Here is a 15,346-nt window from a genome sequence, read left to right on the forward strand (position 1 = left end):
TATTAGAGAAATATATTGTATTTTTACAGATGCAAATTAGATTTGTATTTCGTCGAAGATAATGTATGTACGTTGATAATGCGTGTTTGACAAAGGATTTTAAACTTTGTCAGCTTTACGGCGGCGAGGTCGCGTATTGATTTTTGACTGCTTTTTGGTATGGTCAGTTCTACTATGCCTTTGTATATTTCAAGGGGTTATAAAGTATTCTTAATTCAATACCGATAGTTAATTAAAACCTCTACGGAGGCTGTTCCATGCTATGGTAATTTTCCGTACATATGTATGCGTGTATCTGGTCAAAGCTAGAAGTTTCAATAAGGGCCTATCGGGTATAATTGACTCATCTATACTTAGTTCCAATATCTACAAAATAACTTGTACGCATGATCAGTGATAGCTATACTTCGGTATGATTACCCTCGATGTATAAGCTATGTTACAATCATCTCTCCCCGGACCCAGTTCCACAGTTGTAAGTTAAGATTTGACTCTGAGTTAACTGAAACTGAACTGAACTTAAACTCAGAGTTAACACTTAACTCACAACTGTGGAACCGGATCCCGAAGAACTGTCATTCAGGATCAGGGTCCCTACAGATCAGTCACTCCAGAATTCAAGGACTTTTCACGGGGAAAATTTCAAATTTTGACCTGAACATTTTCTGATTACCAATTTCTTAAAATTCTAAGAGTTTTCAAGGACTTTAGGGCATTTTGGTCAAATTCTAGGATATTCAAGGACCTTGAAAAAAATTTTTGGTTTCAAGAAATCAAGGAGTCATGGGGACCCTGAGGATGCTGAACGCCTCACATAGAGATGTGTTCAGTTAAACTCAGCCGATACAAGGCTTATCGGAAGAAATATCTTCACCTTTTGCCTGATTGTAATGTGTAAATATGTCGATTGAATGTAACCGTTCGTTAAATTGAAACGGAATTGCTGTATGTTGTGTAGACTTTTGTAAATATATTTATTCGGAGTACACTGATGTTAAACGTGGGTTGATTAATCATTGAATAATCTGCTTCATTTGCTGATATGAGAGCCAAATTTACGATTGTGTTCAACTGATTGTTGTGTATATAATGAATGCGATCTTGTGCGGACTGTACATTCTAATTGAAAAACACATGTGATGTTACCTCTGATTAATTTCATGCCCATCTCTCTACTAAACTGTTTATGGGTGGTTTTCACAATGTCCAGTTCCAAATTATGGGTCTTTATGGGTTCAAAACAGATTGTAAATAAGCCTTCTTAATCCTAATCTAATGGAATTCATTGGTTTCTTATATCTATGTACTTCTGGTCCTCAGTTGCAGATCAGAAATGATTTCGAACAGTATTTTGTATAAATTCACTGACTTGATTAGTTTTCCAAGTACATCGTACCGGTACAAGGAGCCTGAGCTTGTCTATTCTGTGAGCTTGTCGATTCCGCATGCATTGTTCATGTCATGTGTTAATTTTCAGTTAGTACTTAGTAAACACTCGTACAGTAAACAACCTAATCCCCTCTACAAGTTGTATTTTATGTTAGAAATGAGGATTTGTATGTTTCATGTACAATACAGTCAGTTGATGTGCTAGGTGTTAACACCGACTTAATGGATATTTCTTAAGAAATAAAATCGAAATATAGATCATTATTAGAGTTTACTTGATGCTTTTCATGGTTTGTAGTAGGTCTACATAGCTACATTTTGGAGAAAAAGTGTTAGTTAAGGCCCTGATTTGCCCTTACATGATCAGTAAGTGATGTCTGAAGGGAAATGGGTGGTTCTAAGGGTGATGAGTGATGTTTCTTCATCAACCTGCACTACCAATCAAGATATATCCTTATGGTATGTTCCTTTGGACTCATTTACACTACCAATCCTGGAACATCAAACAGCCATAAACCAGTTATCAGGCAGCGCACCGCCACCAGAGCTACCGTTGTCTGGATTTCCCCTAACTATATTGCAGAACCAGAGTACGCGCAACAGAAGCCTGTCATATTAAAACTACACAAAATGAAAGAAACATCGAATGAAAGTGACCAAGCTTGTTTTAAGTTATCTTATATTGCTGTATTAACATAATCACAATGAATGCTACAACATAAACAATACATCACACATATCTCAGACTTTGAAAAAGTCAGCTAAGTCTATATCATAATAAGTTTAAAAACCCACTATTATACAGAATTTAAGATTTAAATAAAATTCTGTATATTCTGCTGTTCTCTTTGTCTGAGTGTGGTTATTCTTCCACAGTCTATCATTATGTTTTAATTTAATGAACAAGCATTGACCCTGCAGTCAAATTGAACCCTAAAATATGTCATAGTGTCTTGTTCCAAAGGGAAAGATACCTGTGATCAGTCTACAGTTAAACTATAAGAGAAATTGATGGTTGACATTCATTATTTATAACAGCGGTGAATTGATGTGATTACTCATTAGTTTTAAGCTATAATGAAAGATGGCAGCACCTATCAAACGGTGTAGATGCATCATAGCAGTACTGGTGTGCCTGTTATTCAACACAGGGGCGGAATTTTTGAAAATCCTTAAATTATCCCCAGCGCTGGTGGGTATTGATTAATCACTGGTAGGGTTAAACCCTAATGTGTCCCGTTCCAAAGGAAAGATACTACACGCGATCAGTTCACAACAGTCACGATAAAAGAGGGATTCATGTTTGACACTCATTATTACATATGACTCGCCGAGCTTCGATCGGATCGATGCGTAACATGTTATAGTAAAGTTTCGCACGCTCCTCCAGATCGACAGTATTAGAATCGCTCAAGCACATCTCGAACAGCTTACCCAACGCGTCCTGGCACTGCGCCGGCTGCGCGAAAAACAACTTCATCGCCGAATGCAACACGCTGAATTTCACTTTCGCGACTTCGTTGTCGAGAGAATCGTCGTCGCCGTTGACGAAGTCGTCGATGACGTACGCGCCGTCGTCGAACTCGCCGCCATGTTCGCCGAGCAGATACAAGAGGGCGCTTTTACCGCCGCCGTCTTCGACGTAACTCGCGCACTCGCGAAGTCGACTGACGAGTCGTTTGACCAGCGCCGCGTCGGCTAACGGAATCGACTTCAATACGCAAAGAACGTTCGACGACAAACTACTCGATCGCAACTCGAGCATTTTCAGCAGTTTTTCGACGCAGACGTCGTAACAGTCTTTGTTTTGACGCGCGACCGCGATTTTACCCAAAGCGGCGACTGCGGCCACCGAAACATCGACGTTTATATCCAACGAATACATCGACAATTCTTCAACGATCTCGGTGACGTTTTCGTCCGTCGCGATCTTCGGGAGCATGGCGATTTTTTTCGTTTTTACGTACGTCGGTTCGTGAGCTTTGCAATAGAAGCTCGTCGCTTCTAAATCGACGGCGCGCGGCGAACCCACGTCTCCGCTATCGCTCGTCGTAGATGGCGCCAAAACCATACGATCGATATATTCCAGAACGGCGTAAACGAGTTCGCGATTATCCGACCCTAAAAAAGAAACCAACGCGCGGTGCGAACGTTTGAATATGTCCACTTGTAAATGCGGCATTTCAGCGACTAATCGCAAGAATAGTTCGACCGTTGCCCTGACAACCGACGCGTTGAAGTGATTCAGATACTTATCGAGAATATTCAGAATGTCGAAAACTTCGTTTTCATCTTTCGTCTCGTAACGCTTCAAGACGTCGAACACGCGTATGACGCCCCACTCGGAGAACGACGAAACGCGATTCAACAACGAATACGCTATATTCTTATTGACGACGATGCCACCTTCCGGTCGTAATAACTCGTCGAGCGTGTGCAAGCAGTTGACGACGACGATCGGATCGGTGTCGCGTATCATCGCGTAGAGCTCATCGACAATGCCGCACTCGACGAGGAAACTCGCGTTCGACCTGGCGACGGAAACACAGTTCGAAACGGCGATGCGGCGCACGTACGCGCTGCGATCTTTCAGACCGGCGACGACCGCGTGGCTGACGTAATCGCTGAAACTGTCGTCGCGCAATGCGCAGATCGTACGCAGCGCTAAACCGCGCACGGTCGGATTCGGGTCGGAGCAGTCTTTCACCAGTGTGTTTATCGCCAGCAGTAACGTCTGCGGCGCGACGCCACCATACGACGACACGAACAGACATGCAAACTTTTTCACGCGCAGATCGTTGTGCGCGATTAACTTGACGATCGTCGGGAACAACGCTTCGATTTCGTTGTGGGAAAGTTTCGGCGACAGCGCCTGCTTCAAGAGACCTTCGAGTTCCTGAGCGCTGACATTCACGTCGCCTTTCGACTGCATGTTTGAGAGTTATTTAGCGATTTAGCGGATGGTCCCCAAGAACGGCAGTTAGTTGTTGCTCGACGGAACTGGGTTTTCGTGAAGGTTCGACAATGCGACGTCCGTCCATTTCTGCTCTTGTTCGAACAATGTTTCGTTGCTATTGCCGTTGTCAGGCTCCAATTCGGGAAGTTCCATCTGAGGCACGGCGATATCTTCCATCGGTAGTTTGTCCGATTGCCACTGGGGGTCGCACAAGTCCATCAAATGACCGTCTCGCATCACTTCACTATCCATTTTCTATTCCTATTTCGATCAATTTGATGAGATGTGAAGTGCTGTTTCTCAACTGCTGTTGTCTACTGAACCTGAAAAAGAAATGTTTACAAATTCACGCGGGGAAGCCTAACCACCATGGCGCGGGACAAGAGCTCTGTTTGAAATAACCGAATTGAATGCGTCATTGGGGCAATTGACATTGTTGTGACAGACATCAGCAGACTTGATGCTTTGCTTGTGGATAGATTTAAGCATTACGGAGTGTATAGTATTGGTAGATGGAGCGGAGGGCGCGTACACATAGGATCATGAGTAAATCTATTTTTTGGAATAAGGATGACCGAGAATACGTATCACTCAGTTATTCGGTATTCCCCCTATTATCAACTATAATTGCAAATTGGATTTACCAAGACAAAATGACTTTTGTGCCAAAAAAAATGTCAAAGCGTATACATTACACTATTACTATATTACACAGATAGTAAATCTGTGATACGTGAAAAGCCATACATGATGAAGATAAAGGGCCTGAATAAGCCCCCTCACCTGAATATTTCTGCCAAAATAATAATCTAGTTAAAAACGAATTTCATCGATCACAACTGGATGATTGCGCATACAGTTTCGCTGGAGCCACCCTTTCTCGAGCTATATCAATTCAATTCAATAAACTCTATATAGCGCGGAATACGGAGCGGACATCGGACCTAAACGCAATATTGTTGACTTGTTCCAAATTTTGTACGATATTTCATTTTGCATAAGACTCTGAGTCGAGTAATTTTGAAACGATCATTCAAATAATGACTCCAAGCATAAACGTATTGTTGCTGAAAAGATGTGAACTTTTATTCAACGGGTCAAGGGCCAGTTTTTGCCACAGCGCAACGGCACACAACTTTGGAAGTTCGGCGTTATTCTTAAAAAATGATATTCCCAAAAATACAACCAGGAACTGTGCGCACAAACGCCCTTTCAAGTGAAACCTAAAATTCATTTCACGATCTTACCTAGTTCTCATTCTGGTTTTAACTGTCACAGCGGTACTGACCGAGTCTGTTTTTCAAGCGGCTACGTTATCATTTTCATTATACTTATCTCTACGGAAAATGGTTTTAATTGCTAGTATTAAGTTTGAAAATCAAGTCATAGGCCTATATACAATATGACTCCCGAAAACTCGAAGATTGATTGGGTTTGAAGGATTTTCTGACCAGTTTTTCAACAGACAGTGCATTTTGATCACACGTTCGATGTTGCGTCCGGGAGAGAAAATATTCAGATGGAAGAAGAAACAAATCTAGTATACTAAAAATCGAGTATGACGACCATTTAAACCAGTAATTAACTATAACTTCAAATGTGCAGTTGTTTATGTATAGTAATTAATGGGAAAACCTGTACTTCATTCAATAAAGTTGACGAGTTTTGTCCAAAGCATTTACTTTCTAAGTAGTTTATTTCCAATTAAAAATATTGCAGATAAAGTACTGGTACTCAACACACGTGAAGTGTGGACGAGCACCCTTTGAAAGTGCGCTGATTAAATCCTTTCCAATTGAAAATATATCTGGATGTCTTTCATACATGTGAGTATAGCCTCTACGAAATGACGTTGATTATCGAATTGTATGCAGTAGCAGTGGAGGGGAGTCCCAATTTACGATAACGGGTTGGAAAAGAACAAAAATTAATTTCATCTGCTGTGCTGACATCAATTAATCTTGCGAAGGACATGAGTGCGGCGATGCAGGCATCGAAAATGTTATGTATAGAATTGTAAGAATGACTCGTAGTTTGGACAGTGCAAAACCCCGAATGATTTTGGTCAATGTGCCACAACATTACAATGAGTCTATCACTACAACCGCTCAAAACAAATATCCGACTTGACAACTGTGATGCCATCGGTTTCGTAGTGTAGTGGTGATCACGTCCGCTTCACACGCGGAAGGTCGCGGGTTCGAGCCCCGCCGAAACCTTTCACTCAACTTTTTGAACCCCAATTTTTCGACCATATCTCAAATTCTATTTTTCCATCCAGCAGATAGTGTGATGGTACGTTTCTATGATTCAGCATTATTATTTGTCCAATTAAGTGGAACCGATTTGTTGTTTTTGATTGGTTCTAAAAAATGTCTTGATCACTCATTCAGATGTTATGCCATACAAACGGGTTTTTCTGCCTATAGCGCATCATTAATATACAAACCTTTGGGAGTTATAAACAGATATAAAAAATTGTTCTCCAATGAAATTCATCGGATTATCTTGACTTCTACAATGTAATAGGCAATTATTCACTGAAATAATCAAAATTTATGTACCGTGATGTTTCGACGTTCTCTCCGGACATCTTCCTCAGAAGAACTGAGACAAAGATGGCATTAGGTGACATCCGAAGAACGAACTAAATTGTGAACGCTGGCTGAATGGTTCTGAGGTCTCAACTATAGTCCCTCGACATAGCATATGGCCTGGGACCTCTAAAAACTGGAAGCTGGTCTAACCAAAGTTTTACTGTAATAAGCGTGACATAATTGTAGTTTTTGACGCTTTCTGCAGTATTGTATACAGCAATTATGTGCGATGGACCTCTTCATTTTCCACAAGTTACATTCTTCATTCTTCATTTCCCGTTGCATTAGAAGTTGTTTAAAAGGTTTCGGTGGGGCTCGCCACTACACTATGCAAAACCGTCAAATTTGAAGCTGACAAGTCGGATGTTTATTACGAGTGTGGTAGTGGTGTAGAAAACTAGCCTGTACTACTACCTGGACTACATGTACGTGCCATTTCTTTCAATGTTTTTGGCATTCTCGTTACATTTATAAAACATTTAAAATTCACCTTACTGACTACCTAATTTACTGGAACAACCTGGACGATACGCGCCGTATCAACACCGTCAGCCGAAACCTTCCCGTGAACAAGCGAGGCTTCATTACTAACCCCTCCGTAAACGCGACCCTCGCTCGTACCATATCTAGATCCAGAGATCCGTGTTTATTTAGGCTACATGATAAGATTTTACAATTAAGAAACACTATTCGTATCACAATAATGAAATAGGTTTTAAAGTAATTGCTACGTGAAAAGCCAAATGTTGAAGAATGCATTATCAAATACGGATCACTGGTCCGTATTTCTAATTCTGAAAGTCCCTCGCAGCATATGGAACTACTAGATCTGGAACTACTGATCTTAAAATGGAAAGTAAAAAGTTGCTCAAAAGGTTTCGGCGGGGCTCGTATTTCTAATTCTGAAAGTCCCTCGCAGCATATGGAACTACTAGATCTGGAACTACTGATCTTAAAATGGAAAGTAAAAAGTTGCTCAAAAGGTTTCGGCGGGGCTCGAACCCGCGACCTTCCGCGTGTGAAGCGGACGTGATCACCACTACACTACGAAACCGATGGCATCAAACTTGTCCAGTCGGATCTTTGTTTGAGCAGTGGACGTAGTGGAAGACTCAAAATGTGTAGCGTCGTGGCACATTAACCAAAATCATTCGGATTTTTGTGTGCACTATCCTGAACTACAAGCAATTCCTTTCAATTTTATGACATTTATTATGCCTGCACCACCGCGCTATGTCCTTCACACAGATACAGTAGCGAGGGTATCCAAGTTAACGATATAGGGTCGGGAGAACAAAAATGAATTTCATATCATCACGTTTTATTCAAAATCTATACAGTGAACTGTTGTACAAATGCTGAGGAAGTCTGGAAATACATTTAATAGAAGATTGCGTATAAACGGAATCTAGAATAGCACGGTTCAGTTCTTTGTAAATCATTTCTTGTCATCTTCGATGATTCTCAAAAGCTGTTTTTCGACCTGCCCAACGAATGCCGGGAAGGCGCTATCGCTGAGGCACAATCTGATGTAAGAATTCAGCTGAGCCGTACTCGGTGCACTTTTCTGCTGACTGTAGGCGAGAGGCAAGTGATAGGGGGTACCTCGGTTTGAGACTCGTTTTGGTGTTGCTATGCACCTGGCCAAATTAGGAATCGTTACAACGCCTTCCATCCGAGTACTTTCTTCTTCGCCCTAAGTGAAAATAAAAGAAACGTGAACCGTCGTGTAATAAACTCGGCGAGAACACGAGAAGCGCTCTTTTAGCGGGAAATTCGCCGGACTAAATTGAGAGTTCGCCGAGGAATCGCCCCTAGTCCGTCCGTTGGCCCGGATGAAGAATGCTCCCGTCAGCTACGAGCAACATCGCCCACGCGCGCTCCTTCTCAAGGGTGGGCAAACAGAAAGGGCTGTATTCACCCATTTCCTGAGAGGGGCACTGTTTAGAAAATTTTAGACTATTTCACATTTTTCATATAATAGTGGACTCCTCTTTCTTTGACCTCGGATCTGCCCCTGACGTGTCCGTGGTCGTATCCACATTTTCATTGAATGTATACATGTATATACACCTGTACCTGAATTGGAACATCGCCTTGACCGACCTGGTGACAGTCAGGAGATATATCCTTTATCGTCAAATACCCAGTCAAATGTTGACAGAGGATTTTGCAGTACTGCGCGCCGCTTTTCACTTCAGACGCTGCCAACATGATACGAAATTTCCGAGTTTCTTCCTAGATAAAGGTTACCAAAATGCCAAGAATGCCATAGATAACTTCTTCAGTTCAGCAAAGCCTAGAAATCAAACTTACGTTTATTTTATAAGCGAACAATATGCTATCTCCTTTACAAACCGCTCTCCACTTATCGACGCGGTTTATCAAACTGTGGTTCTCCTTTTTCGAAAACAAAATATTACACATAATTTGTCATCTGAGATTAAGTTTCAGTCTAACGACATAAAAGGCTAAATAATTAGTTGTTTGTATATAAAACCTGAAAACTGTACACGCGTATCACATCCAGTCGTTTCCAGGGCCGTACCTAGGCCTAGCATTTGATTTTTGGGGGAGCTAGGCACCCGAAAATGGGAACAATAATATATGCAAAATGGGTACTATCCAAAATGTCTGGGGAGGGAAACTGCCCACTTTCCCCGCTAAATAGGTCCACCGGGCCCAGATTTTTTAGGGGGGGGGTAGGGACAGACTTACGAGTATCTCTCTTCCGTGGTGAATCAGTAAACTGCCACTCCTCAACAGCGATAGAGACAAAGGTTTAGCGTTACTTGCATCCAATATCTGGCAAAAATTAAATACGGTTTTTGGAAATGATTGACTCTAGATTTGCCATGATGTACACCCGGTTCCTCGATGACTTGATTGAAAAGTTTCTTTACCTTCCAATCACCGTCTTTTTTCGCGATGTCACCGGCACCACCACTGGCACCAGCCCCTCCAACTGCTCCTGAACACCCGACTCCTCTGGAACTCTCCCCAGAACCACTCCCATCGCCAGTTACTATCGCTGTTCGTAAAAAGCGCGCGTATTTGCTTAATTTCCATTGGCCTTCAACTTTCAATAGGGATTCGGCCATCTTCTCCAGTTTGAATTCACCGCGCCCATGCGCGCGCGCGCTCTAGCGTAACGCCTTTGAATTTTTTTGGCGGTAACTAATAGTAGACTGGTCGCCAGTCTATGAGTACATATTGTTTGTTTGAGCAATTGCCGCTGTAGTTTGTAGTACTTCTATATCGACCGTATCGCCCAAAAAGGCGCTTCGTAATTCTTGGAGTGACGTTCAATCGTTGGTAACCCGAATCTCGTTCAAATCACACCTGGAAATCACAAGGCCTGGCACAACGCAACTAATTTGAGTCATCGCCGCATGGCCCGAGGGGTGGACACGTAAATTCTTGATCTTTAAAATTATTTCAGTCACGATCTCGATTTTTGCCGTAATTTGATTCGACTACTTTCGACAGAATTCAAGAATCTGTAGAAGTGTGTTATAAATGAAATTGATCAATAGTTTATATAGATTCATAGAATTATCGGTAGCCACACTCTGACTCTGGAGAAAAGAAGTTTAATACCCGTTATAGTTTTCAACTTATCTGGAATTCTTTTTTTTCTTCTCTTTATTATCAAAAATTGAATACTCGGTGTTGAAATCCGACCGTTCTCTTTCCATGAATAATTTCCGCATTAAAAGAACTGCACCACGTGTTTTTATTTTTCCGCTCAAAGAAGCTTACTGTTCAAAGAAAGTAATGTTATCAGATGCCAAGGCCTCGTTACCAAAGCTTCTTATGCGGTGCCAGGCTTGCTTATGCAACAGATCGTTATCGAAATGCTCTAGTTCTTGTCACGTACGAATCTGTGTCGCAGATATAAAAAAAACGACAAAATGTCCTGGTTTGTGGACTATAATTCGAGTAACTGTTATGTGAATATCCATCGCTCGGCTACCACTTCACCGGGATAAATAAAGACCCTAGATATAAAACTGGTAATTCCTGGAATCTAGATCTGCCGGTTTACTGTAAAATCAATAGGCCATTCAACCAACCCGAAGTTAACTGCAGGACCAGGGTAGCATAGCGATTGAACTGCAACGGAGAAATATGATTCAATGACAACCTTTAGAAGTTCAAATTTTTCTAGCACCCAATCCAGGTCTGAAATAGAATGTAGCACCTTCAGAGCTCCCTAAGTAATTCCAGGCCCTGGACAGTTCTTGGAGGATCCAGGGACTATCATCGTGAAAGCGAGGGTCGATGGTAAACCCGTTGCGAGCTGCCCCCTTCGTATTACGTTGCAGTACTCCGCTAAAGAAATCTCCAAATGTATGATTCTCTACATCATTGAATTCCGAAAGCCTCCATATTTCGCACATCTACTGTGGACATCTGCCGGATCTCTACAAGATTCCCGTTCAGGGTGGCCACTTTTCGCGCCGTATTTACAAATTCCGAGTTGATTTTTCCATGTGATTAGGGAGTGAGTCAGAGAAATTTTTAGGTTTAAAATGTTACACAGCGTTTCATTTTCATTGAATCACGAACTGATAAAGCAGCAAGTGGGTCCAAATTCCCTGGGTTTTCCGTTCTTTTTTGGTTAAATTTGTCAAATGCCCCGATTTGTTTCGAGATTTTTCCGATTCCCTAAATTTTTCCAGGTCAGTGGCCGCCCTCCCGTTTGACTACCTCCAGTCTAATGGATCGGGACTTCGCTTCCTAAGTGCATTTTTGACCTACCGGTACCCTTAAAGTGTGGTAGTTTTCCACCACGCGAAAACTCATACAATTGATTTACCCGACCATGAAATATGAACTAATGCAAAACGATCAAACAACGCATATCTTTGGAGTTTTTCATGGAAATATGTTTATTTTTTATCATCAGTTAAAGTTAATTCATTCATATCGATCATCACGGTTTATATATATGGCATACAAATAAGATGGTTTTATTTCAAAATCGCAAATAATCTTCCAGAGACACAACATTCTCGGGACAACCAGACTCTTTTAACAATGGATATTGAACAGCTTAAACACAGATCAGCTTAAAAAACAGATGTCAACCAACATGCTTTTGCTACCTTTCAAATTTTTATAAACCCTAGGCTGTTCGATAAACGTGAAAAGCAGATTTCTCACGCACAGTACAAAGCACGATACAAGTCTTGGTCTGTCAAGTTATGTTCGGTTAGTTAATTGAACTCACAGATTGATGTTGTTAACACATCGCTATTCCACCGAACACGTGGAAAACAATATCGAAAATAATAAAATATAAATGTGAACAAAAGATCCTTATCACACAAATTCGGTTGTACGTGGATTTAACAAACCAGACAACAATGAAACCGCGACCAAGTTTTACATTTATCTGTACGTTGAAACTTTCAAGTTTAACAAATGAAAAAGCACAAATCTTAAACAAACTCAACTTACAACTACGTAACTTGGTCCTGTGGTTAGCCTACCTCAATAACGCACTACTTATCGCGCGAAAATCATTCATCTTTTTTTTACAAATAAAACAAATTCTTCACATTACGCAAATAATATATACATAACCAACTATATGATAATAATAGCAGAGACGAACAGCACGAAAATAAAGCATTTGTTAAACACGTTTACGTTAAAGAGCACACAAGAGCTAGCTACATAGTAGTATACGAATATGTAGTACTTCTACTAGTACAACGAAGTCTATTTTATATTGCATTAAACCAAAAAAAAATAATACGGGAGATTAGCGAATTTCTTATACGTCGAGACATTCATATGATCACATTCGATTGGGAGAAACTATACATTTAATTGGAGAACATTTTAGGCACCTCTTCTTCGAATCTACAGTCTATCATTTAGCAAGTGTACTTAGGAAATACGGGCTACGTCCCACTAATGGACAATCTTGCCGCTTGCCAATGATAATGAAATATATACTGAAGCACAATTGTTACGGCGCTGGTCATTTACAACTGGCTGAAATCAATTGACTAATTAACCAACCTGTTTTGTATATGTACTTGACCACTGGGCTGTTCATAGACTACCGAAATTGCTTGGCAAATTATTTGCAATCTCCTCAACGTAGGGCTTATGTTTTTTCATAGTTTATGAACAGTTCCTAAAGCGCATAGTTCTGACTAGTTAAAAACACCTGTACAAAACTATATACATTACACACTTCGAAAACGTAATACATTCGTATTCGAATTTGTACATCAATGCCGCACAGCGAAAGCCATTTTAATAATCATTATTCGTGCAGTTCTTAATAGTATGTACAAAACTATATTTACACTGTACATTCATACCTATATAAACATATACATTAAGGTTAGGTTCCTTAAAATCAAATACCGGTACAAATAATTATCAATTCCACACGCTTATACGAGAAAGCAGTCTTACACAAATCTTATCGTAACTACAAAAGGTCCATTTCTAGATTGCAGTTATCGTATTGTAGTGCTGCTTCATATCATTTCTAAAATACACCGTGGCCACCATAAGAAATTTTCACTAAATTTGTAGAAAGGTCATACTAACGCAGCAGAAAGTATGGCACCAGAAGTGAATCACTCAGTTCTCAGTAGGCGATTGAATTATAAAATGACAACTATCAACACGCACCCACCAAATGCCAAGGCGTCATAGTTCAGAAATTGGCCCGGGTGTCATACATTGAATTGATGCAAAAAATCAACCTAACTAATGATAATCACTTCTCATTTCTATACGTACTGGTATGTAATTCCCACGAGTAACTTTCGGTTTCATTGTACCACTCTTGGAGTGAAAAAATGAATATAATTGAATGAAAACTGGCACATCCGAGTCATCGGGTACATCGAGCTAGGTTCACCGAGGACTAATCATTAGCTAAATCCATACGTACACTAAAGTATAACAACCAGTGTAGGCAGAGAGCCTTTTCGAACAGCTGCGTAGTTGCGATTCAAAAACGGAACATATCTATCAATCAACATCTTACGTCATCTTGAGGCTTCCAACTGTAGACATAAAGTACATACAAGCTCTTACTTGCCGGGGGACATCTGGTGCATACCCAGAACCCCCGAGGTGCAACTCTTTCGCAAAAACCACAGCTGTTCGAATTCTTATAAAAGAACAGTCACCAACCTTTGAAACGAACAACATTCTTATCGCGGAAATAATTTTTTTCCAACTGCTAAATTAATATCTACTGTTGAAAAGACTAGGACAATAACTTATCAGTTTTCCACGAAACTAAAACGCCAAGAGAATCAGGATAACTATAGACTTCCAGGAATCTACTAATAGAGATTTTACCGATAATAATACTAATAATAATAATACCACTATATATAATAATCATAATAAGATCATTTATTCATAATGAGTCAGTAATTAGTACTGGCTGGATCATTTTTCATAAATAAAGCACATTACATATAAACTATAATACGTAATAAGGGTTCTCGTTTTACATATAGAAATGAAGAATCACTCTGACGCTAGAGAAAGTAAAGCTATACATATAAATATGTAAACTTAAGACTTTGTACCAATCATAAAACTGATCGGATCATTATGATTACATATGCGCGATAGTTAACATCGAGGACAGCGAGATTAAGTTTCAAAAATTCAACAACGGTGATTAATTAATTAGCTCTGTATTATTATTATCGGATGACACACTAGGGAAAGTGAAATAGAAAGTACACATAACCCCGATATTGTCAGGCTTTCAGCACACGAACTAATGCATCAATTATTCATACACATAATTAGCACAGATCTATGACAATTGAAGACATAGGAGGGGAGAGAGAGAGAGAGATAGTAAACGATCCACCCGTGTACTTCCCTAGAACTAGTCAAAATAACACCTCATATCCAGGAAAGAACTGCATCTGATTCTTGCCGGCGCACGTAAGCCACGGGGATAATGGCAAACGTGACCCGACATTCATCTCGGAAAGCGAATATTCGAGGTAGAATCATAAAATATACGTTGAGATCAGATATATGTTAACTTGTCAATATAATATTTCTATCTAACACAGGAATACATAGTCTACAATTCAACATAACAGGGTAGCACTCGAAGACAAATCAGCCAACTGCATTAGGCGAATACAAAGCCTAAGACAAACTAACATTTCGCACTCTACTCGCGCGCTACTTGTCAAAGAAAGAAATGAAACAGGTGGTCACATATGTCATTCAAATATATATATATATATATATATATATATATATATATATATATATATATATATATATATATATATATATATATATATATATATATATATATATATATATATATATATATATATATATATATATATATATATATATATATATATATATATATATATAT

General features: G+C 39.9%; 2 protein-coding genes and 2 non-coding genes across 4 annotated transcripts; 1 reads left to right on the forward strand and 3 right to left on the reverse strand.

Moving 5' to 3' along the window:
• Window positions 1–2,077: 2,077 nt before the first annotated feature.
• On the reverse strand, window positions 2,078–4,321 carry LOC141906787 (AP-4 complex subunit beta-1-like). Its single transcript, XM_074796149.1, has one exon. The coding sequence runs from the start codon at window positions 4,319–4,321 to the stop codon at window positions 2,687–2,689; it is 1,635 nt and encodes a 544-aa protein (XP_074652250.1). The 3' UTR covers window positions 2,078–2,686.
• Window positions 4,322–4,369: 48 nt separating this feature from the next.
• On the reverse strand, window positions 4,370–5,202 carry LOC141906788 (anaphase-promoting complex subunit 13-like). Its single transcript, XM_074796150.1, has 2 exons — window positions 5,129–5,202; window positions 4,370–4,668 (listed from the first exon to the last, which is right to left on the reverse strand). The coding sequence occupies exon 2, from the start codon at window positions 4,595–4,597 to the stop codon at window positions 4,370–4,372; it is 228 nt and encodes a 75-aa protein (XP_074652251.1). The 5' UTR covers window positions 4,598–4,668; window positions 5,129–5,202.
• Window positions 5,203–6,491: 1,289 nt separating this feature from the next.
• Trnav-cac (transfer RNA valine (anticodon CAC)) lies at window positions 6,492–6,564 on the forward strand. The gene has a single exon. It is a non-coding gene; the product is annotated as a tRNA-Val (tRNA).
• Window positions 6,565–7,923: 1,359 nt separating this feature from the next.
• Window positions 7,924–7,996, reverse strand: Trnav-cac (transfer RNA valine (anticodon CAC)). The gene has a single exon. It is a non-coding gene; the product is annotated as a tRNA-Val (tRNA).
• Window positions 7,997–15,346: the final 7,350 nt, after the last annotated feature.

Source organism: Tubulanus polymorphus, chromosome 6 (genome assembly GCF_964204645.1).
Source record: "Tubulanus polymorphus chromosome 6, tnTubPoly1.2, whole genome shotgun sequence".
Lineage (NCBI taxonomy): Eukaryota > Metazoa > Nemertea > Palaeonemertea > Tubulaniformes > Tubulanidae > Tubulanus > Tubulanus polymorphus.